At 54.9% G+C, this 23,496-nt stretch overlaps 1 protein-coding gene across 2 annotated transcripts in view; it reads left to right on the forward strand.

Moving 5' to 3' along the window:
- Positions 1–23,496, forward strand: part of GNB1L (G protein subunit beta 1 like) — a 66,984-nt gene that overhangs the window by 41,589 nt on the left and 1,899 nt on the right. For both annotated transcript variants that reach the window (XM_055253646.2, XM_055253648.2), the window contains 3 exons: positions 850–1,012; positions 6,468–6,566; positions 11,031–11,246. In XM_055253646.2, coding sequence (XP_055109621.1) covers positions 850–1,012; positions 6,468–6,566; positions 11,031–11,246 — 478 coding nt within the window. The remainder of the gene's footprint in view (positions 1–849; positions 1,013–6,467; positions 6,567–11,030; positions 11,247–23,496) is intronic.

Consider the following 23,496-nt stretch of genomic DNA (forward strand, 5'->3'; position numbering starts at 1 on the left):
TCTTGGTTTTCCTCCACTCCACCCTAGACTCAGCCATTTCTCCAGAGCCCTGGTTCCTGTTTTTGGAGAACAGGATAAGAAACCAAGACCTGGGGTTAGGTATGGTCATTGCTTCTAGGTGTTCTCAGTGGACAGCACTGGGAGACGCCTGGGTGCCCGCTGACCTGTGCTTACACACCCGTCTGTACTCATTTCTGTGTGCATCTGCCCAAACACTTGTTGCTCGTATTGACTTTACAATTCTAATTCGACTCCGCCAGCCCATCTCTCCCGTGTGCCTCTTTGTCACATCTCCCTGTGGTGAGACCCTGTGGTGAGAGGATTCAGAACTGTAACCTGCACCCCTCTGAGAAACTAATTCACCCACTGGAACAGTTTCTGCACAGTTATTTTTGTCTTTAACCTCATAAGCATCTAGTCATGAGCACTACCCCGAAACACCTCAGGTTGGCTCCCCTCTGTTCTCCCCCTTGTCACAGTCTGCAGTCCTTCCTAGGGTCCTGGCACCCTGGGTGTTTGCTGGTTGTAGGGTGCACACAGTGAAGTTTGCTCTCGGTGCTGTGCAGCACTGCAGGGTTGGTGTCCCCCACCCCAGGGCCACGCTGGGCAGCCGTCAGTCCACAGCCTTGGTCCACTGCATGTCCTGGCCTCTGGCACTTTGGTGCTGGCTCATGTGTCAATGCCAAAGTGGTGAGGCCCTTCCTCAGCTGAGGCTCCCAACCTGCGATGATCCAAGCTCATGGCACCTGCTCTCTGGAAACGTGGCCTTGCCTTCCTTCCGCCGCAGGGGCCACAGGAGCTGACACTTGTCAAGGGGAGTCTCAGGCCTGTTTCCTCTTTGTCTGGCAGTCAGGGCCGGGACCTGAAGCTGTGCCTGTGGGACCTGGCGGAGGGCAGGAACGCTGTCGTGGACTCCGTGTGCTTGGAGAGTGTGGGCTTCTGCCGGAGCAGCATCCTGGCCGGGGGCCAGCCACGCTGGACGCTTGCTGTGCCAGGGAAGGGCAGCGACGAGGTGAGAGCCAGCCCGCCTGAGGCCCCATGTTCTCCAAACAGCTGTGCTCATCCTCTGCACTTGGTTAGGAGGCACCTGCACCCACCCACAGGACTCCATGGAGCCACCCACCCAACGGCAGCTCCAGCAGCCAGGGCTGATGCACAGCCGGCTAGGCCTGGGCCTGTCCCCTTGGGGTGGCCTTGCTGATGAGCCATCCTCCTAGGGCAGTGGGAGAATCAGGAGGCGTTGGGGGAGGGGCCGATGTTTTGGAGGCCTGGGCATCCAGCATGGTTCTGCACATGGAGGACAGCGGCGTGGGATGGCCAAGCATGGAGGCCCGAGGCCGGCAGGAATGGCAGGGGAGAGACTGCTCGGGCCCTGAGGACCTTAGACCCAAGTGGGAGGAACGCTCTGGGGCAGCTGGCAGGAGGTAGTGGGAGAGAGAGACCAAGGCCCTGGTGAAGTTGGAGGCCTGGGGAGGGCGGAGCCAGGGCAGCAGGGAGGGTGGTATCTCAGGGCACAGAACCAGAGCTGGGATGGGTGGGTGCAGGCACAAGGTGGTGATCACAGTCCCCAGGGGAAAGGTGAGCTAGGGAACACCCAGGGGGCTGGGGGGATCACCAAGCAGGGAGGTCACTGTTAGGTGGAGCTTAGGCCAGAATGACTAGAGGTGTTGGTAACACAGGACTGGCCCAGCTGGACAGTGGTATCCACACCCCCAGTGGCACAGGAGGCAGGGTCTGCCAAGGGACGGGTGCCCAAGATGTGCGGGGAGGGTGTCATAGTGGAGGAGGGTGTGGCTGGAGGCTCAGCTCTTGGGGCAGCTGAAGGGAAATCAGAGAAGAGCCCGTGAGTGGCGACTGTCCCGCCTGGTGAGTGGGGCATGGTGGCCCGAGGGCGGGGCATGGGGAGGACATGCCATGGAGTAGGGGGCGCACACGTGGGGGCTACTGTCTATGCCCACTGCCGAGTCCTCCCCATTCGCTGTGCCCCGGCAGTCTTTGGGGCTGGTACTGGGCAGGACGGCCCCCACGCACAGCTGGGCTTGGCCTCTGCCCAAGGAGAGTCGTTCTGTCTTCAGGCAGATCCAGTACAGAAATAATGAGATAGAACAGGCATTTATTTGTTCATTGCATTTAAATAACCAATTAGGAGCTACATACACTTTTCTTGCCAATCTGCCAAAAACCTGTTACAAGTTGTATTTATGTGAGAAAGAGGGGCGTGCTTCCTCCCCTGGACCCAAGGTCTACAGACCCACAGGAATGCCGCAGGAGTTTGAGTCAGCTCTTCCCTTGGCCTGCTGTCCTCCATGCGCTGGTCTCAGGCCGCCAGCCAGCACTCGGTCAGCCTGCGCTGCCCCCGGCCACACGTCCGCTGTGCTCAAGGCTGTCTAACCCTCCTCCTGGCTTTTGGCTCTCCCCGTGGGGCAGCATTTGTCTTTTCCTGGGGCAGCCTGTCTGGGGACCTCGCACATCCTGGGAAAACAGTTGCTTTCCACATTCCCACCTGGAATCTGTCAGACTGGGCGGGAGAAAGCCTCGCTGGCCTGCACCCAGACAACGCCCAGGGAGCCGCACTCCCACCCTACTCAGCCGGATGGGTGGCCACACTTGCCCAAACCTAACATTTTTCCTTCTGGAAACAACAGTTGCAGTCAGGTGCCAGGCGGAAAGCTCATGGGTGTCTGTAGGAGGCTCCAAGTACAGGCGCAGGCAGGGGCGGCCCCGGGCTGAGGACCCAGGCCAGGTGGACGTGGTGTGTACCTCTGGTGCTCAGGCCCAGGGCTCACCACTCCCCTGCACCCAGGATGTGGTTCAAGGCGCCGCCACCCCCGCTCCCTCCTGCAGCGCCCAGAGTGGGGCATCAGGGCTGCCCTGGGTTCTGCCCTCACCGCGCCCCTCCTCCCCCCATCTTTTGCCCCTGCCCTCACTGGCCTGCTCAAGTCCTTTGCCCTTGATGTCCCCTCATTGTCCCCAGAGGGGTCTTTTTGAGCCCAAATTGAGACAGGCCCTCCCTGGTTGGGGACTGTGTATGGCCGTGTAGGCTGTGTAGCCAGTGCCTGCCTCCTCCGCGCCCTCCCCACCCCACAGAGGCACAGGTGTGCTCAGGGCAGCTCCTCCCGCCCCTGGCTCAAGTCTTCTACCTCCCCACCCCATTAACTGCTGGAACTAGCCCATCCTTCTAATATAGCGACAAGAGGAACAGATCTTATTTTAAGAAATCTGGCACAGAGGAGTGCAAAAAGTAGGAAATCATAGTCCCAGCTACTGAGGAGGCCGAAGTAGGAGGAACCCAGGAGTTCGAGACCAGCCTGGGCAACACAGTGAGACTCCATCTCTGCAAAATGTTAGCTGGGCCTGGTGGCTGCACACCTGTAGTCCCAGCTACTGGGGAGGCTGAGGTGGGAGGGTTACTTGAGCTCAGGAGTTCAAGGCTGCAGTGAGCTGTGATGGCACCAGCCTGGGTGACAGAGTGAGACTCTGACTTTAAAACAAAACAAAACTTCTCAATTTAATATGGGGAAAACAGGTCGTGAAACGGGAAAAGTTCCCTTATCCCCTCCCAGGGCGTGCAATGGAGGCGTGTTTTGCTTCCTCGGTGCCCCACTGCTCAGACCTCTAGGGGAGCATACAGACAGGCAGGCTGTGAGGCTCCGACCCCATGGCAGTGTCTAGGGGTGAATGTTTACAGCTGAAGCCCCAATGGGTGTGTGTTACAGGGTGCTCTTTTAGTTTAGCTGTCCACAGGTGGCTTGTGTTAGTCAGCTCAATTAGACCCTTGCCTTATTGCAAGGACAGAGGGCTTTCAGTATCCTGGGGTTCTTGCCTTGGTGTACCGGAAGAATTGGATCACACGTGGGCTTGGAGAATGAGGGCAAGGTTTTATTGAGTGGAAGTAGCTCTCAGCAGATGAGGGAGCCAGAAGGGAGATGGTTTTCCCCTGGAGTCAGGCCACTGGGTGGCCTGGGCTCTCCTCCAACTGCCCGGCCAGATTCCACCTCGTTCCGCTGGTCGATGGCCTGCCAGCATGCCAGCCTCTGTCGGTGTGCTCTTCCGCTGCCGTGCTCCCCTCAACGTCCTCTCAACGTCTAGCCGCTTGTGTCTCTGCTTGCTAAGGTCTTGGGGGTTTTTATAGGCACAGAATGGGGGCGTGGTGAGCCAGGGTGGTCTTGGGAAATGCAGCATTTGGGTGCAAAGGCAGGAGTGCCTGTCCTCACCTAGGTCTGTAGGCACAGGCCCGGGGGTGGAGCCCTTGCCAGGGGACTTCCCTTCCCAGCACTTCCCTGCCCCTCTCCCGTATCATTTGGAAATGTGGGGAGTGAGCCACACAGTGTGGTCTATACCCTCCCAGACCCTCCCCACAGCCTGACAGTGGCTCTCACAGACCCTTCCTGAAAACAGCAAAGGGACAATGGTGGCAACACCCAATGACAGCTTGCTGCTGCTCCCTTAGCTGGGATCACGGAGGTGGCACATGGGTCATAACTCTGGTCCCTGCAAGCCGCCCTGGTGCCTCTAGCTCTTCACTCAGTGGCCATGCTGATCCTAAGAGGAGAAACCCGGTCCTGGTGTTGCTGTTACTTGCAGAAGACAAAGAACGGCTAAGCCCGCCCCAGCTTCTCCTGGGTTCGCCACGTTCTTCTGTGCCAGTGGCACCTCGTCTTGGTTTTCGGATGTCAATGTTCCTGTATTTCCATGTTGCTAGAGCTTCTCCTTGAGCGATTTTTCCGCAAGGAATCCTTGGTGTCCACAGAGACCTCTGTTTTACCCTCTTGCTTACCATTTTGGCCAGCTTTGGAGTTCAGGCTTGACAACCTTCCCCAGAGCTCGCAGGCCTGGTCTCACCGTCACTGAGCCTCTTGGTTCCTGACTGTAATCACCTCTCCCATTACTTGAGTTCTTTTTTGCCCTCTTCATTATGTTGCTCTGTTTGTTCACCGGGGGCCTCTTTCGTCAGATGGTTGGCTCCCCCTGAGGCCCCTGGTTTCTGGGCTTGATGGGCAGGAGCCTCTGTTTGTGTGTGCAGGTGTGTACATGTTACCCATGCATGTGTGTGTGCATGCATTTGTGTGGGGCCTAGATCTGTGAGCCATCCCTGGTGCTGAGTGGGGCTGAAGCCCTGTGTTGGAGGCTGAGCTCCTGGTGCTGAGTGGAGCAGAAGCCCTGCTGGCAGAGGCTGAGCTGCTGTGGCGGCCCCTGGCAAGAGCAGCCTGCCCAGGAAGCGCCATGGCCCTGGTCCACGTACTGGAGGTGGGCACCTCAGCAGGACTCTGTAGCTGGAAGGACCGGGCTGTGGGCCTGGCTCTCTGCCCTGCCCGGAGGTGACCTCAGCACACCCCCAGCATGCCTGTGGCAGATCTGGGATTCAGACTTGGGGTCCCAGGCCTGTTCTGTGTGGGCTAGTGAGGGCAGCAAGCTTCTCACCCACACAGGCACAAGCCCCTAAGACACGATCCGTCTGCCTGGCTCAGGAGAATAGAGGGGCCAGAGACCACTGGACCAACTGGTATGAGTTCTGCCTACTCAGAGCCCCTAGCCTTGGGGGCTCGGACTCCTTGTGTGTAAACTGGGTGATGCCCCATGTATGCCAGGCTCTGTCCAAGGTGGCTGTGCGTTGATGTTATTGCCGTGTTATCGGTAGCTCATTCCAAATGGTTCCTATGTAAAACGGGCACCAGGATGGAGAAGCAGACAGAGGAGAGAGAATCAGCGGGCTCTGTCAGGGGCCAGTGAGCTGCTCTCGCTCATACCTGGGAAAGTTCAGGGCTGGCTGAGCCTCCCCAGTTCCCAGAGCGAGGGCAGAGGGTGCAGGCGGACCTGGATTCGAGCAGAACCACCTGGCAGTCTGCTGCTTGTGGCCTCGGCCATCCCCTGACCTGGCTGTTCAGGAGATGTGTGACCAGCGAGCCTATACCCCACAAGCCGGCACGGCTCATCTCCCAGCCCAGGTGTAGGAGGGCCCTGGCCTGTGTTCAGGGGACCTGGAATGCAGCCTCGATGCACAGGGCACACCGGGGTGCTAGGGGAGCCAGATTTCCCAGCTGCCCTCAGAGGACGCACATCACATTCATTTCTCAAGTGGGTGGCAAATCCCTAGGTGCTCCTGGGCGAGTCTTAGAACCATGGCTATGCCTGAGATCACTCACAGTGGTTCGTATGTAAAGCCTGCACCAGGAAGGAGAGAGAATTGGCGGACTCTGTCAGGGGCCAGTGAACCAGCCTCCTGCTCAGCCTGTATGGTAACGTGGGGAAAGGACAGGGCAGCTGCCAGGCAGTGACCTGGGAACAGTGCGAGTGTTTTGCAAGGGCCCATGCAGCCTAATTAGGAGCCTGGGCTCCCAGGTGCCCATGGGGAGGGGAGCAGACAGAAACTCACAGCAGCCCTGGCTAATCGCCTTAAGAGTCTCTTGTTTGTATAGCGCAGATTCGACTTGGCGACGGCCCAAATCAACTTGTTTTCTTACTGTCAGGTTCAGATTCTGGAGATGCCATCCAAGACGTCAGTGTGCGCCCTGAAGCCGAAGGCAGATGCCAAGCTGGGCATGCCCATGTGCCTGCGGCTGTGGCAGGTAAGGCCCCGCGTGCACCAGCCACGCCCTGCCGGCCACGCCCACGGCCATGAGTCATGCTCCATTCAGGATCTGATTTATCGTCAAGCCACTCAGGCAACACCCCACCCCCCTGCCGTAGGGAACCTGTGCAGCTGCCTCAGTGTCCCCATGGCCCTCTGCTTCCCGCTGCTGCAAGGGGCCTCCTGTCAGCGCCCCAGGAGAGACCTGGCTTCAGTCAGCAGCAGTGGCAGCAGGTCCTCGTCCTTTGCAGGCTCTGGTGGGCTCACCCCGCAGCTCGTGGTGCCCTCCAGTGAGCAATGAGAAGGGGACAGTGGGGTCTGCCAGCGCCTCAGTACTTGGGCCCTGCTTAGGGCAGGATGGGCCACGCTGACTAACTGCAGCAAGCCTGCACGGCCCACCCTTTGCTTGGGATTAATTTTTGTTACTTCTTTGCCTCTTAGAGGCAGGAGTGGACTTAACACAATGACATTCCCTGAGGCCACATTTGGAATTTCTGATCCATGAACACTTCCTTCCTTCTCAACTGTTCTTTGTGGTTAGACAGGGTTGGAAGGCATCAGCCGGGGCCCAGGTCGGGGTTGCTGGGAGGGACTCTTCTGGGCCAGCTGCCTCCATGCAGCACAGCTTCCTCGAGGCCAGCCTCCTCCCTCATCACCCTCCAAGCCAGTACTGGCTCAAGGTGTAGCTGCCCTCCTCTGGGCCGCTCATGTCCAGGGCTGCAGAGCAAGTGGTCCCGTGCATTCACTTGCAAAGAGCCCCTCAGCCCTGAGCTGCCTTGGAAGCCCATGGTAAGGGGTCACCAGCAGCACCCTTCCCAGGGCCCTAAGTCATGCCAGGCACCCTCCTTTTCTATTTTATTTATTTATTTATTTATTTATTTGTTTTTGTGACGGAGTCTCGCTCTGTCACCCACGCTGGAGTGCAGTGGTGTGATCTCTGCTCACTGCAAGCTCCGCTTCCTGGGTTCACGCCATTCTCCTGCCTCAGCCTCCCGAGTAGCTGAGACTGCAGGCACACGCCACCACGCCCGGCTAATTTTTTGTATTTTTAGTAGAGACGGGGTTTCACTGTGTCGGCCAGGATGGTCTCGATCTCCTGACCTCGTGATCCGCCTGCCTCAGCCTCCCAAAGTGCTGGGATTACAGGCATGAGCCACTGCGCCCGGCCCAGGCACCCTCCTTTTCTGTTCAGCTCTGAGAACTGCCTTGGGCTGGGCCTTTACCAGGAGGTGACTCTGGCTCACTGCCCCTTTGACCTCCTCACAAGAGCGAGACTGGACGGGCCTGTGCAGTTTGTGGGCATCTGCGTGCCCTGCAAGGCCCACCAGGATGGGCACCCCCAGAGGCCCTGCCCCCAGCTTTTCTCTCTCTCTACGTGACCAGAAAGTGGGCACCCCTTACTGCAGTCAGCTTCCCCCTGTGGTTTCTTGACTGAGAAGGTTCATTTGGAATTTGGGGTCTCCTGTGGGCTGATCCTGTGGTGCTGCTTCTGTGGCTGTGGCCTTTTGGGGAGAAGCCCTCACAGGAGGCAGGGTGGCTTCCGGGAGGCTCACCTGAGATGATGAAACTCGGCGCCAGCAGGTTCACAGCCAGGCCACAGGGACTGCAGCGGAGCCTGGGTCATTGGCCTCCATGTGCCCAGACAAGGCTCCTCCAAGGGCTTGACAGGGGTTCCGCTGGGAGGAAAAACGCCCCCCAAGGCTGCAACCCCGCAGGCAGTGGGCAGGGCATCCAGGTCCTGGGGAAGGGTGTCCTAGTCTGCACGGTTCCTGTTCCACCCCTTGGGAAACGTGGGTCATTGCACAATCATGTAAAATTCCAACAGAAAAATGCATAGAAAGGGATGTACAAACTTGTTAAGGTAATTAATGTAGTTGACAGAGGACAAATCGTGTTTCTGTTGGTGATGGAGATCCAGCGTGAAGCATTCCGCTAAGAAAAGCCGACGTTAACTGCACATGTTCCCTTTTCCATCCCCGAGCCTGAGGATCGGGTTATAATTTGTCAATCCAATTGTGGCACAGTGGCTTGAATTGCCTTTTTTTTTTTTTCTGAAACACCGAGGGTTTTCTTTTTTGGGGGGCAATCGCATTTTTATTTTTTATTTATTTAAAATTTTTTTTTAATTTTTAATTTTTAGTATATTCTTATTTTGCTCCTCTAAGCAGCTGACCTGCAACATAAGAATAATTGTTATTAATATATAAAAGGTCAGGACCTACGTCAAGCCTGAGGCAGTCACTGGCACAGCCCTCAGGGCAGGGGCCCCACCAGCCAGCCCTGCCCTGCTTCTTGGGGTATGGTGCGTGGAGGGCTTCCCATAGCCCCCGAACTGCTGTGTCCCTCTGGGGCTGCCAGTCAATGGGAGGGGTGCAGAATGAGGCCTGGCCTCCAGGTCTCATCTGCGGGCAGGGAGTGGGCAGAGAAGAACAGGTCCAGGAGACTTCAGATCCTCTCCCCTGCAGAGGTCAGGCAGCATCAAGGCTGTGGGCACCGAAGTGCTCCAGCCACAAGAGGACTGCCTGGCCTGTGGTGTCTGTCACTGGGGGGCTGCAGGGACCAGGGGCAAAGCAGGGGCTGGCAACCACAGGGCAAGCCCTCCAGGCCAGGTTGGCTTCTGCTCTGGCCACCCTGTGGCACCACAACAGGCGGGTCAGTCACACACACTGTCCCTGCGTTGGCCATGGCATCTGAACTCAGAGGCATTGGCTTCACACAGGTGCTAGGCTCTGAGACTGCCAGAAGGACATCGGTGACGAGAGCAGCCTCAGGCAGTCTCAGCTCCGGCAGTGGAGGAAAGTGCTGGGGAGGAGGGTGGCACAGGCTGGGAACAGGTGCCACCACAGAGCGCTGCCTGAGGGGAGTGGGTCCAATGGGGAGAGTCTTTGGAGTCAGCTTCTGGGGCTGGCCTGCATTCCTGGTTGGGATGCAGAGTGTTCCCTGCTGCTCTCGCCTGGCCCTCACCCACTGTGAGTTCAGACACACCACTTACCAGGGGGAGGCCCTTCGAGGGAGCCAGGGCCGCCTGCAAGGAGCTTCTGTGCAGAGGGCATGGCACCCATGTCGGGAAGGAAAGTACTGTGGGTCCCTGCACGCCTCATTTCCCAGCAGGTGATCTGAAAGGTGCCAACATGGAGCTCCTCCCAGGGATGAAACAGCACACACAGCAGCGTGGCTAGAGCTTCTGCAGGGAGGGGCAGGGTGCTGAGTACACTCGGGGCCCTGGGGCAGCCCTGCTTCCCAGGGACAATGTGGACTCTGGCAGCGGGGCATGACTTGGGACAAGGTCTGGGAGGAGATGCCCCGGGAGAAGACGCACTGACCGCCACTCGCCTCCTCCCGGAGCCTCACGCTTCTTAGTTTCGTCTGTGTGAACTCTGTTATTAGAGCCCAGTGGTTTTACAAGTCTTTTCCAGGGACATGTATGAGGACCACTGGACCAGCTCTGGCCTCTGGTTCACATGCCCATATCCTGTAGGGCACAGTGAGTGTCCTTCTGTCCCTGGCATGGCCATCCCCTCCAGGTCAGGGCAGTTGGCCTCGGGCTCCGGGCCTGGCTCCCCCGGTTCCCATCACCAGCCTTCTGATGCAGAGAGCCCTGGTCCTTGTGGTGATTGAGGACTCAGCATCCCTTTGTTAGGCACACGCCCTGGTGCCTTCTGGCTCCCCCAGGTCTCCTTGCTCAGCCATGCCAGGTTTCTCTGGGCTGTCATTCTTGGTGCCGGGGACTGACGGCTGTGTCCCCAGGGTGATGCGGAATCCTGCAGCGCTCTCCTCCTGCAATTATTCCAGAGGCTTAACAAACGAGGTGTCTGCCCAGGGCTTGGAGCCCTCTGACCCGCGCCCTCATTCATCACAAGAGCTCGGGCGGCTCGCGCCAGGCTTCAGGGGCGGGGGCTTTGGCAGCCACGTTGACAAAGCACAGAGAGTTCATTTTTTATGGAGATGGAGCTCACGGTTTCTTCTGGCTGGCGGCTCTAGACAGGTGACCAGCCCCAGTGAGCGGTGGCCACACATCTTAGGCCTGGGGAAAGGAGGCAGGAGGACAGGTCCCTGCGCATGGGAGAGGTGGAGAGGGTCGGCAGCACTCACAGTGGCTGGTGGGTGCCCAGCATCACCCCTTTGGGCAGAACCCGGGGTGGGCACATGCAGGTTGCAGGGCTGGTGAGAAGTGGTACAGCAGTGGGAGGCCTCTGGCTTGGCTCTGTGCCCTCTGCCCCTATGTCCTCGGGGTGCCCTAAGGGCAGCCGTGCCAGTCCCATGCTGACAGCATCAGCCATCCAGGGGCTGTGTGGGAGGGCACTGGCGGTGCAGAGCTTCTGAGCTGTGGCAGCCACGTGGAAGACATGGGAAACAGCCCCGGCCAGCAGGAGGGGCAGGAGATTTCCAGAGCCCCTTCTCCCCCGAAACTCACTGGAGTCAGGGTCCTTCCAGGAGCTGACTGCTCTGCTGTTCCCCGCAGGCCAACTGCAGCCCCCGCCCACTCCTTCTGGCCGGCTATGAGGATGGATCGGTGGTCCTGTGGGATGTCTCTGAGCAGAAGGTGTGCAGCCGCATCGCCTGCCATGAGGAGCCCGTCATGGACCTTGACTTTGACTCCCAGAAGGCCAGGGGCATCTCAGGCTCCGCAGGGAAGGCGCTGGCTGTCTGGAGCCTGGACGGGCAGCAGGCCCTGCAGGTCAGTGCGCCAGGCCCCGGGCCTCATTTATCCTGCTCTGCACTAACAGTCTGATAGGCTGAAACAATATTTAGGCATGAAGAGGAGTTGTTGCAGATCCCTGGCTAATTAATCACTTGGAGGTGGGTGCAGGGGGGCTGTCCATGGCTGGCGCAGGAAGAAGGGGGCGTGGGCGCTGGCAGACCGTTCACATGGTTTGGGTTTCGCCCAGACCTCGGGTTCATGCCGTCACATCTTGTCCATCTAGCGAAAGGCACGCAGAGTCCAGGAATACTCAAACCCCTTTGTGAAAACTCAGAGGAATTTGGTCAGTAAGGAACTGATTAATCAAAAAAAAAAAAAAAAAAAAAAACCAGTGTGGAAAACTGCGAGGAGCTGCGGCCCCTGTGGTGGTCTGGAGCTGGCCCAAGGGAGGCCATTGCTCACGGGCAGCAGGAAAGCACAGCAGGAAGGCTGGGAGGCCTCAGGGCCGCCTGGCGGTTGCTGAAGATCTTCCCATGGTGCCTCCTGGGCTCTCCTGGCTGGCATGGCTTGAGGGGCACCGTGGTGTCCCTGTCTGGGCCTGTGGCTCCAGGGTGGCCTGACTTACACGTGGCCCCGTTTGGGATGGGAGGGATCAGGTCAGGCTGGTGGGGGCAAGGGGAGCCTCCTGTCCAGGTCTCACTCTGGTGCAGGTCTCAGGGGCTGCAGAGACCATGGGGAATGAGGTGCTGGGTGTGGCCTGGGTACATCCTGGCTTCTGGGGGGTGGACAAGGAGCCCCCATTCACCAGAAGTCTTGGAAGCCTGAGACTTATCCATAGCCAGCGAGTGGTCAGATTGCCCAGTCTAGTGGGTGAAGGGCCTTCAGGGGGAGCTGCATGTCCCGTGAGGTGGCTACTGGCAGAAGCAGCAGCAGCTCCCAACCTCACCAAGGACAGAGCCTGGGGCTGCCCTTCTCTGTGGGGCTGTGGTCCAGGCTGTCTGTACCACAGGAGGCCACAGAGAGGGCATCCCTCAGGCCCCCCAGGCAGGGCAGCCTTGCCAGCAGCCCCAGCAAGCCTGCTGCGCCTCATGCTTGCCCAGCCCTGGCCCCTGTGGGGTGGGGAGGGCTCACCTCGGGTCCGTCAGGCCCACCCCTGAGTGGGCACCACCAGAGTCTTTGAAGCACATGGTAGAGCTGTGGAAGGACGTGCCCTGGTGAGACCAGGATACACAGAGGTGCGGGGCTCTGTGAGCGGCCCCAGTGCCCTGTGGGCATCACCAACCTGTGCGGGCACATGGTAGACTTGAAGGAGAGCTGTGTCCATCCATTACCCATCCATCAGCTGTCCTGGGGGTGGGGGCACAAGGCCCTGATGTAAGCGGCAGAGCTTCTCATGTCTGCCCGGGAGGAAGGGTCTCCTAAGGCTTAGCAGGCCTGGGTGATGGGTGGATGTGTCATCATCATGATACCCATTCTTAGCAGCTACAAGCTGAGCTGCTCTGGGCGCTGGGAGGCTGAGCCACTCTGGGTGCTGGGAGGCTGAGCCACTCTGGGTGCTGGGTCTGCATGTCTGGAAGGGGCATCTCCCTCGCACTCCCTCCCTCCTCCTCAAGCCTGGCAGGGATCCTGCAGGGCTGCCCCCATGGGATCCAGTGTTCACTTGGCACTGGCTTGTCCTTCACCAGCCTGACAGCAAAAGGCTGAAGACCCAGGCAGCTTCCTTGAGAGCCCCCAGAGGGCTCTTCTCTGCAGTCCCCACCTCTGTGCCCAGGACCCCGGGAAGGGGCCCTCCTGCCGTCCTGGCCCAGATCTGCCTCGTCTCTCCTGGCATGTTTGGGAAACAGCTGCTGGAACTTAAGACTGTAATTTATGGGGCATGTTCCAGTCCAGAGATGAACTTGACCAGATTGATGAATTGAAAAGTTAAAGCAAAAGGGGGACCAGGTATTAATGAATTGAAAAGTGAGAGCAGAAGGGAGAACCAGGAACTGAAGTGGTTGGCGTGGCTGTGGCGTGCTGGGCAGGGCATCGGCCCGTGGTGCTGGGCAGGGCATCGCCCGTGGTGCACATCGAAGGAGAGGCACTTCCCCTGCTAAGCCCTGTGTTGCATGGGCCAGGAGGAGGCCTGGGAGGGGATAGGCGACTCCAGGGATGGGACAGGGAGCCGGAGAGGCTGACGCGCCACCCTCTGCCCAATGTCACATCTTAACGTTGATCCTAGAGGCCCTGGAGATTGCAGGTTCTGTAAAGCCCGTGCCTCAGGGAAAGCCTCTGGGGACGCTTTCGGAGGTGAGCTGCCTGAGAGCATTCTTGCCGCCCGGGAGCAAGCAAGGTGACCGAAGGTCCTCAGCACCCACAGGTGTCCTCACCCACCGCCTGCACTGTGACTCCTCGGCTAAGAGCCACGTGAGCGCGGCTGTGTGTCCCTCGCATCCTCCTGCCAAAGCCTCTGATGAGCCCAGATCAGTCTCCCGCCGGCGGGTGCTGGGAGCGGAGACGCGAATGAGGTTCCCGGAGCAGAGCGTGGGTAATCGGAACCAGATGGTGGCCTCGCTGCGCCACGCATTCCTGGCACCTGAGGTCATGCGCTACGAGAGCCACTGGTGGCCAGAGATCCTTCCTAGAAGGCCCAGGTCCAGGCTGGGGCTTGGCCAGGGGCCGCGGTGGTGACGAGGAGGCTGCCCACGTCAGGATGCCACCTGAGGGTGCCTCGGGGGCAAGTGGTGACTGGAGCCCTGAGCCTGCCTTGCTGAGGTGGCTTTCCCACGAGCTGTCGCAGTTAGAGCCTGCGTTGTCATCAGATACAGGTGGTACGCAGGCCCTCTCCCTCCCACATTTTAGGGTAGCGCCCACAGCCTTGAAGTGGGGACTGATTTACAGCCAGCCATATTCTTAGGCCTTTAAGTAATAATGAGGCTCCCCCACCCCAGGCAGCCCTGGCCTGGGAAGTGGACCAAACGTCGCTCTCCCACGAGACACAGCCAGGTGTCCCAGCTGCGCTCCCATCTGCACAGCAGTGGTGGCTGCTATGCCGTCTGCCAGAGGCTTCCCTTTAGAAGGCAGTAGCAGAGCTGCTGGGCAGCCAGGAGGGAGGCCAAAGGGCCCCGGGTCAGCTCCCCGTGCATTGCATCAGGAGGAGAGGCTTGTGCAGGGCGTGGGCATGGTTCTGTCTGCCATCAGGAGCACGGTAGTGCAGGGCCCTGGCTGCCGTCACTGCAGGGCCAGGACCAGTCCTCCTCTTCTTCAGGAACACAGGGCTGGAGCAGGCCCTAGTCTTTCTCCAGGAGGCCCCACCAGGCTTCCCACATCATCCTCATTTCCTGCGGGAAGCTGGTCCTTGAACCTGGTTTTCTTTACCTTGATGCTGTCACTGCTTTCTGAGAATGGCTGAGGTGGGTGTGGGGTCGCTCCTGTCCCTGCAGGCAGTGGCCGCCTGGCTGGTGGGTAGGCACAGCCAGGCTGCTGGGCAGGAGCTGGGTAGGAGGAACTGGGCATCTCAGCTTCCCACAGGTGAAGACCCCTGGTCAGGACTTCTGTGGAAACCTCCCCACACGCCTGTGGCTCCAGGCATTTGGCAGCTCTTTTCTCCCTGGGAAGGACCTGCCAGCAAATTCCTATCAAGAGGGCCCTGAGCAGGCCCCAGTGGCTTCCAGTGAGGCCCATGGCGTGGGGCCTGGTGTTCCCTCTCTACCACTGACTTAGGGCAGAGGTCACAGGAGAGAAATGGATGACAGTGACGATGGCGTCAAATCAGCCTCCTGTTCTTCCCAGCCACCAGTTCCTTCCCTGGGCCTCTGTGTTCTGGTCCCTGAGAGCTGGGGAGGGGATCCTGGGTCTGCAAGCATAGGCAGCCAACCCCACATGCATGACATGTACATGCCAGCATCCCCTCACGGCCCTGCGCAGCAGGTGCTGGCCTTGATGGCCCCTCAGCCGGGTCACAGGGAGCCAAGTGGGGAGGCAGGGGCTGGTGTGGAGGGAGGGGAGGCAGCGCCGAGGCCGGGTGCTCTGGACACTGAGGCCAGCCTGGGCTTGCGGTTGCCAACCAATGGCTGTGTGTCGTGCTGCAGCACGTTCAGCTGCTTGTGTGTGCACAGGCAGGATACCACCGAGATCCCCAGAGCCAAAGTCTGCCAGGCAAGAGAGGTAGAGGACAGGCAGAGCGTCTGGGATGTGCTGGGACTGTGTTGGTTACAGTGCGTGGTGGGAGGGGAGGGGCCATGAGAGGGGTCAGGGCTGCAGGCCTTGGTAAGTCCATGAACCAGGGGCCCCGGGCCCTGGAGAGGCCTTGAAAGGGCAGGATAATGGGCTTGCAGGGGCTTGGCCTTGAGAGACAAGCTGGTGTTGAGGTAGGACGGCAAGGTGGCTGAGGGCATGGCAAGGCGCCGACCTCACTGGCCAGGTGCCTAGAGCAGTGTCGGGGGCGCAGGTGGTGGTATCCCAGCCCGGGGTGAGGGCTGCGCTGGCTGTGGGTTGTTTGGTGGCATCTCCTTGCCAGGCGAGGCTCCTCCCACCCCTCCTGGGGAAAGAATCTGGGTCTTGAATGGGTGCCTGATGTCACCAAATGATCTCACTGCATCTCTCCGACTCATACAGGTTTTCTTCTTGAATCTGTTCATTGCATTGTTGGAGTTTTCTTAAACATTAAAACAACTAAAATCCTCAGTCTGTCCCTGAATCTCAGGGAAAAGTCTTTAAATCACCGCCTGCGCCCCGCCCCCAATGTGTGACATGTGCTCCGCCCACTCTGCTGGGCTGGGCCAGAACTGCCCAGGGCCACAGACAGACCTGGGCCTCCCTCTCCCACCACCTGCCTAGTGACAGGAGCCCCAGGCTCAGGGAGCTGGTGGGGAGCGTCCCCTCTTCTCCCGACGGATGGACACGTTTGGATGGTGGAGGTGGGGGTCGTGAGTGACTGTAGGTTGGTCTTCGCCTGCACCATTACTGGGCAGTTATTTTCTCTGCCCGGGTTGTTTTCTTTGTGGACTAATTTAGGTTTCCTGATTTGGGGAATTTTTCTAGGAATTTGTCTGTGGGCATACAAATCCTCAAGGTTGTATTCCTAGTGACCTTTTTTGGACTGCTTGTGATGATTGTTTAAATTTCTGCTGCATTCAAAGCTCCGTCCCTGCTTTATTGCTGATCAGTCTTGTATGTGTTTGTCCTTGAGCATTTCTATCTTTCTGTTCATTGTTTCTGTCCTTGCCATGCTCTCCCTCCATCCCATGTCCTCTGGGTTGCATCTGCTGCCCTGCCTGGGGTCAGGTGCACAGCCCATCGGCACTCAGCCTTCCCTTGCCAGCCCCACATGGAGCCTGTTTCCACAGGTGACTGTCCAGCTGGGCTCCCTGGTGCAAGAAGACATTGTCTTCCTCCCCTCACTTCCAGGCAGACCCCTTTTTTATTATTTTTTTTCCATATTCCTCATTTGACACAAAGACCCCATTTTTGTTTGTTCTCTGGCTGCTGAGTTAATTAGAATGTTTTTATGGTCCTGAATGTTTGATTTTTTTCCCCCAGTTATTTTTTAGTTTTCAATTTCTAACTTAATTAACATTGTGGTCTGGGAACAAGGTCTGAATGATATCAGTTCTTTGAAATGCGGGGCCGTCCAGTTTTCATAAGTATTGCACATGTGTCAGGGAGGCAGCGCTGGTTGTCAGATGCCCCGCTGCACACGTGAGCGCCAGGCCCGTGTGTCCACTGATTCTTAGGCCTTTAAGTCATCCTGCAGGTGACCAGGGTCCCCAGCAGGCGCAGAGAGGCCTGTCCTGTTCCCTTTTGCTGGGGGCCTGTCTGTGTTTGCTTTATGCACTTTGAAGCTGGCCTAGGAACATGCCAGTTTAAAATGGTGATTTCCTGGTGAATGAGGTCTTTTCTTCATTCCCCCTCATCATCTCTAGAAAGGACATTTGCCCCAAAGCCTATTTTTCCAACTATTAATATGGCTCAGTCCAGGTTTCTTTTGGTCACTACTTCCCTTTATAGCCTTTACATTTTAATCATTTTACCTCCAACCTTCCTGGCCCTCCAGGTATAGACACATCTCTTATGGAACCAGTTCTCACATCGATGATTGCATTTCGTGTGTGAGCGTTGCCCTGGGCATTCTTACATCTCAAGACCTCCTTCTGGAAGCCAAAAAGCGCATCCTTTAGGGATTCCTCGGGCAGGGGCCTCTTGGTGGCTGTGCTGGTGGCCTCTGATGCACGGGCCTGGATGCCGAGGGACCGTTCTCTGAGCAGCAGCAGCTGCTGGGCCATGGGTCTAGGTCCTGCCACTTCCCTGGGCTGCTGAGAATTCAACTCCCAGCCTAGCTACCTTCCATGTGACTCAGTCCCATAAGCTTTGACTTACTGTGTCTTCATTTTCATTCAGTTCAGAATATTGTGATTTCCTCTTTGATCCGTAGGTTCCTTGTGGGGATGTGTTATTTAATTTCCAAATATTCGTTGATTTTGTAGCTATATCTTTAATCTAGCTTAATTCTGTTGTCAGTGAATGCACGCAGTGCAATTGCAGTTTAGAAATTTATGGAGGCTTGCTTTTGGCCCAGCACATGGCGTGTCTGGGGGAGTGCACCACATGGACTTGAAAGGAGCGTGTGTTCCGCAGTTGTGGGGTGGAGCCTTCCGTCAGCCTGACCCAGGTCAGTGGACGTGGTTCCAGTCTTTAATATCCTTACCGATCTTTTGGTCTAGTTTCTTTTTTACCAGTTATGCAGAGAAGGCTCTTAAAATCTTTAACCGTGATTGCAAACGTGCCTGTTTCTTTGTCTCTGCCAGTTTTGCTTCCTGAGCTTTGAAGCTCTGGGGCTGAGTGTGGGTGTACAGGCCCTGAGATGTCACCTTGTCTTGGTGCAGAGCCTTTTTCTCAGCACAAAGTCTCCCTTGTCTCTTGTAATGCTCTTTGTCTTGAAGTTGGCTTTGTCTACTACACAGTAGCATCGACTTTCTTAGGTTTGCCCTTTGCATTTTTCTCCTCGCTTCTACTTTCAACCTGTCCTGACCTCTTGATATTTAAAAAGCATCTTTTGGCCGGGCGCGGTGGCTCATGCTTGTAATCCCAGCACTTTGGGAGGCCGAGGCGGGCGGATCACGAGGTCAGGAGATCGAGACCACGGTGAAACCCCGTCTCTAATAAAAATACAAAAAATTAGCCAGGCGTGGTGGCGGGCGCCTGTAGTCCCAGCTACTCGGAGAGGCTGAGGCAGGAGAATGGCGTGAACCTGGGAGGCGGAGCTTGCAGCGAGCCGAGATTGCGCCACTGCACTCCAGCCTGGGCGACAGAGCGAGGCTCCATCTCAAAAAAAAAAGCATCTTTTATTTTAGTTTATTTTTTTGAGACGGAGTCTCACTCTGTCACCAGGCTGGAGTGCAATGGTGTGATCTTGGCTCACTGCAACCTCTGCCTCCCAGGTTCAGGTGATTCTCCTGCCTCAGCCTCTTAAGTAGCTGGGATTACAGGCACACGCCACCACACCTGGCTAATTTTTGTATTTTTAGTAGAGACGGGGTTTTACTATGTTGGCCAGGATAGTCTCGATCTCTTGACCTCATGATCCTTCTGCCTCGGCCTCTCAATAAAAAGCATCTTTAGCAGACAGGTGTGTCTTGCTTTGTGATGCTTTCTGACAATCTCTGCCTTTTAACTGGTGCATTTAGTCTCTTTGCATTCACTGTAATTATTGACATGTCTGGGATTAAGTCTAACATCTCTATACTTATTTTCTACTTGTCACTTCCATTTTTGGCCACTTTTCCTCCTTTCCTACCTTCTTTTGTGGTAATCAAATATTTATTTATTTATTTTATTTTATTTTTTTGAGACGGAGTCTTGCTCTGTCGCCCAGGCTGGAGTGCAGTGGCGCAATCTCGGCTCACTGCAAGCTCCGCCTCCCGGGTTCACGCCATTCTCCTGCCTCAGCCTCTCCGAGTAGCTGGGACTACAGGCGCCCGCCACCACGCCCGGCTAATTTTTTGTATTTTTAGTAGAGACGGGGTTTCACCGTAGTCTCGATCTCCTGGCCTCATGATCTGCCCACCTTGGCCTCCCAAAGTGCTGGGATTACAAGCGTGAGCCACCACGCCCGGCCTCAAATATTTATTTTTTAGTATTCTGTTTTGTTTCCTCTCTTGGCTTCTTAGCTAGACCTCTTGCCACTTTTGTTCCTAAGTGGTTGCACTCCAAGAGTATGCAGCCTTCTCAAAGTCTCCTTAGAATCAGTGTTGTTCACATCCCACCTCACAAACATGATGACATCGTGCTGGTGCAATCCCTTCTACTCACCCTTTTAGTCTTTCTGTGACTGCTGTGATCTACTTGACATCTACACACATTCAAAACTGCACCTTACGATATTAGTTTCCCTTTTCTTTGAGGCAAGTTCTTGCTCTGTCACCCAGGCTGGGGTGCGGTGGTGCAATCACAGCTCACTGCACCCTCAAACCCCTGCCTCAGCCTCCCGAGTAGTTGGGACTACAGGCACCTATCACCATGCCTGGATAAGTTTTTGTAGAGCTAGGGTCTCACTATGTTGCCCAGGCTGGCCTTGAACTCCTAAGTTCAAACAATCCCGCATGCTGGGATTAAAGGCATGAGCCACTGCATCTGGCCAGTTTTCCTTTAAATCATCAGTTTAAAAAAAAAAAACTTACAAGAAATACAAAACATAACATGTTACATTTACTCACCCCTTTGCCATTTCTGGTGCTCACCCTATAGACCCAAGTATCTTCTTACATTTTTTTGTAGTGCAATTCTGCTGGCAAAAAGTTCTCTAGCTTTTGTTTATCTAAAAAATGTCTTTATCACCCTTATTTTTACAGAATCCTGGCTATGGAATTTAGGAATGATAGTTTTATTTTTCTTCATGCCCTGTAAAGATGTTGTTCCATTGTTTCTGATGAGAACTCATGATATCCTATCATTCCCATGCATGGAATATGTCTTGCTCCATGGCTGCTTTCAAGATTTTTTTTTATCTGTGGTTTTCGGTAGTTTGACTATCATGTGCCTAGATAGATTTTTCTTCTTGTCCTGATTGGGTTCTGCTGAGCTTTTCATCTATATATTCGTGTTTCCCATTAAAATTGGGAAATATCCAGCCACTGTTTTTTCTTGACCATTTTCACTTTCTCCTCCTTCTGGGGCTTCTATGAGTTACACAGTTTGATAGCATCCCGTGGCCCCCTGAGGCTCTGTTTGTTTTGGTTCAATCGTTTTTTCTCTCCTCTTCAGATTGGGCAATGTCTGTTGATCTGTCTTCTAGTTCACTGACTTTAAAAAATATATATTTCCAATCTACTGTTAAGCCTATTCAATACATTTTTCATTTCAGTATTGAGCTTTCCAGTTCTATATTTTCTATTATGACTCTTTTTTATGATTTCCATTTCTCTGCTAAGAGTTCCTATTTGCTCATTCAAGACAATTTTTTGGGTAATTATTTGAATACACTTTCCTTATTTTTTTTGAAGGAAAATTTGTATTATTTTAATTATTTTTATGTACAGAAAACTCAACAGTGTACATTTAACCCAGTTTAGTGGCAAGTTCTTTAGCCTTTGCCTTTTCGAGCTTGGCAATACGAGCCACAGACTTAGGACCCAGGACGTTGCCGCCCTTGACTACGGGTCATATATTCCTGCTTCTTAGCATGTCTAGTAATTTGCTGTTTGTGTGCCAGACATAGTGAATGATACATGCTGAATCTCTGGGTTCTGTTATTTTGCTCTGAAGAGTGTTTGCTTTCATTCCAGCATGGAATTCAGTTACTGACTGTTCACTTTGGGCTTGTGCAGGCTTGGCTTTTGGCTTTGTTAGGGCAGGTCTGTGGAAAGTCCACTCCCAGGCTTGTTAAGTGGGGTGGAACTCAAATTCCAAACTCTGCTTCTCCTGCAGACCTCGTCAGGGCTTGGTTTCTAGTTTTGTTCTGGTAGATCTAGGGTAGGCCATACTGTAAGATAGAATCCTATTCCTGAAGTGAAGCCATTCTGGTAGTTCAGCTGGTCTCAGGCTGTCACACAGTCTTCACACTCAGGGTAACTGGACCCCCGGCACTGTTGACCTCTTGAACTTGTTCTGTTTAACTGTGCAGCTCTGGTAAGCCCTGTGGAGTCCACCGTGAGCATGCGCAGTCCAGCCCTCACACAAGACTCATAGGGACCCCTCAGACAATCTTCAGCTCCCTCTGTCCCTTTGCCTTGCCCCATGGATTTCAGCCCTCTGGCTGCTGCAGATTATGATCTCTGCCTCCTCAGCTTAATGTGACCACTATGTTCTGCCTGGACTTCATGCTCATAGTATTGTCTCCAGGCAGAGAGCTGTGGGGGCATTTGGGAGGCCCACCTCATCAGCTGCCCTTCTCTGCCTAGTGTTTCCTGCCTGTAAACAGTTGCCTTGTGTATTTTGTCCACTTTTTATGGTTGTTTGCAGCAAAAGGACTAGTCTGGTAACAGTTTCTCAATTATAGACACTTTCCTATTGTTCTTGCTTTATGGATGATATGTCAGTTTACTGGCTAAACAGATATTTACAGTTATTTTGGGGGGTGGGGAGCACAAGGTCTTGCTCTGTCACCCAGGCTGGAGTGCAGTGGTATGATCATAGCTCACTGCAGCCTCAAACTCTTGGGCTTAAGCAATCCTTCCACCTCAGCCTCCCAATAAACTGGGACTACAGGTGCATGCCAGCATGCATGGCTAATTAAAAATTTTTTTTTGTAAAGACAGGATCTCTATATGTTGCCCAGGCTGGTCTTGAACTCCTGGGCTCAGGCAGTCCTCCTGCCTTGGCCTCCCAAAGTGCTGGGATTATATGGCTCTTCACTGGGAATTGTACTCTTTATCATTGTTAAGTATTTTATATAATCTTACCTAATGCTTTGGCCCTGAATTCAAATGTTCCTATTATTCAGATTACCCTGTTCTTCTTATTTGTATTTTCCCAGTATATCTTTGCCAGGAGTTCCTTTGGAATCTCTGTTGTACATAGCATAGATTTGGATTTCACTTTGAAATTCAATCATAAACCTAGACTCAAATGATCTTCCAACCTCAACCTCCCAAGTAGCTGGGACTACACGACCACGCCTGGCTAATTTGTAATGTTTTTTAAAGACAGGGTCTCGCTCTGTTGCCCAGGCTGGAGTGCAGTGGTATGATCTTAGCTTACTACAGCCTCAAACTCCCAGCCTCAAGCAATCCTCCTGTCTTTGCCTCCCAAGCAGCTGCGATTACAAGCATGAGCCACCACACTCAGCCTGTTGAGTATATTTAGATCTTTTTTTTTTTTTACTTTATGCAGCTATACAAGGAAACATAGGCACCTACAGTGAGGTGGGAGAGGAGAAGGAAATAATGCTATTTTTGTCATTACTTATGGTGGGGTGTTCTCAGATAATCTCTCGGGGACGAGGTTGACTATTATATCTTTGGCCCCAAAGGACAAAAGCTGAGCTAAATCAGTGAACTTAACAACCATCCCATCTCTCTCAGTGCCTCCCATATTTCTGTGAGTTATATAACCGGTTCCATAGCCATAATCCCCATATTGTCTTAGAGCTGATCCTATAGGCAAGTGGGTCCACTGCTCCCTGCCAGACCATCTGCTGCAGTCCTCCAGTTATCTCTTATGAGACTGGAGTTAATCTTCTAGTCCTTCAAGAACAGCTTATGGGTGCAGGATTCTCTGAGTTCTTACATGTTCAGAAATGTTGGTCTGTTGTTTTTATAGTTGAGCGACAGTTTGGCTGGATATAAAATACTTGGACCTCGCTTTCCTCCTCAGCCTTGCAGGCATCACTGTGTCATCCCTTGGCACCCATGTGGCTGTGGAACATTCTGAGGACGGCCTAAACGGCACCCTCATCATCAACATGGTCTTTTTGTCTGGCCACCAAAAGTGTTTTAGCTATGAAGTCTAATAATTTTATTAGAGTGTATCTTTTTTTTTTTTTTTTTTTTGAGACAGGGTCTCACTCTGTCGCCCAGGCAGGAGTGCACTGGCATCATCTCAGCTCACGGCAGCCTCCATCTCCTGGGCTCAGGTGACCCTCCTCCCGAGTAGCTGGGATTACAAGAACATGCCACCACCCCCAACTAATTTTTAAAAAAATTCTTACAGAGATGGAGGTCTTGCCGTTTTATGCAGGCTGGTCTCAAACTCTTGGACTCAAGCAGTCCTCCCACCTCAGCCTCCCAAAGTGCTGGGATTACAGGCATGAGCCACCATGCCCAGCGCATTCTGCTCATTCTCCATCATTCCCGCCTTTTGTGTCTGGCTG

Source organism: Symphalangus syndactylus, chromosome 18 (genome assembly GCF_028878055.3).
Source record: "Symphalangus syndactylus isolate Jambi chromosome 18, NHGRI_mSymSyn1-v2.1_pri, whole genome shotgun sequence".
Taxonomy (NCBI): domain Eukaryota; kingdom Metazoa; phylum Chordata; class Mammalia; order Primates; family Hylobatidae; genus Symphalangus; species Symphalangus syndactylus.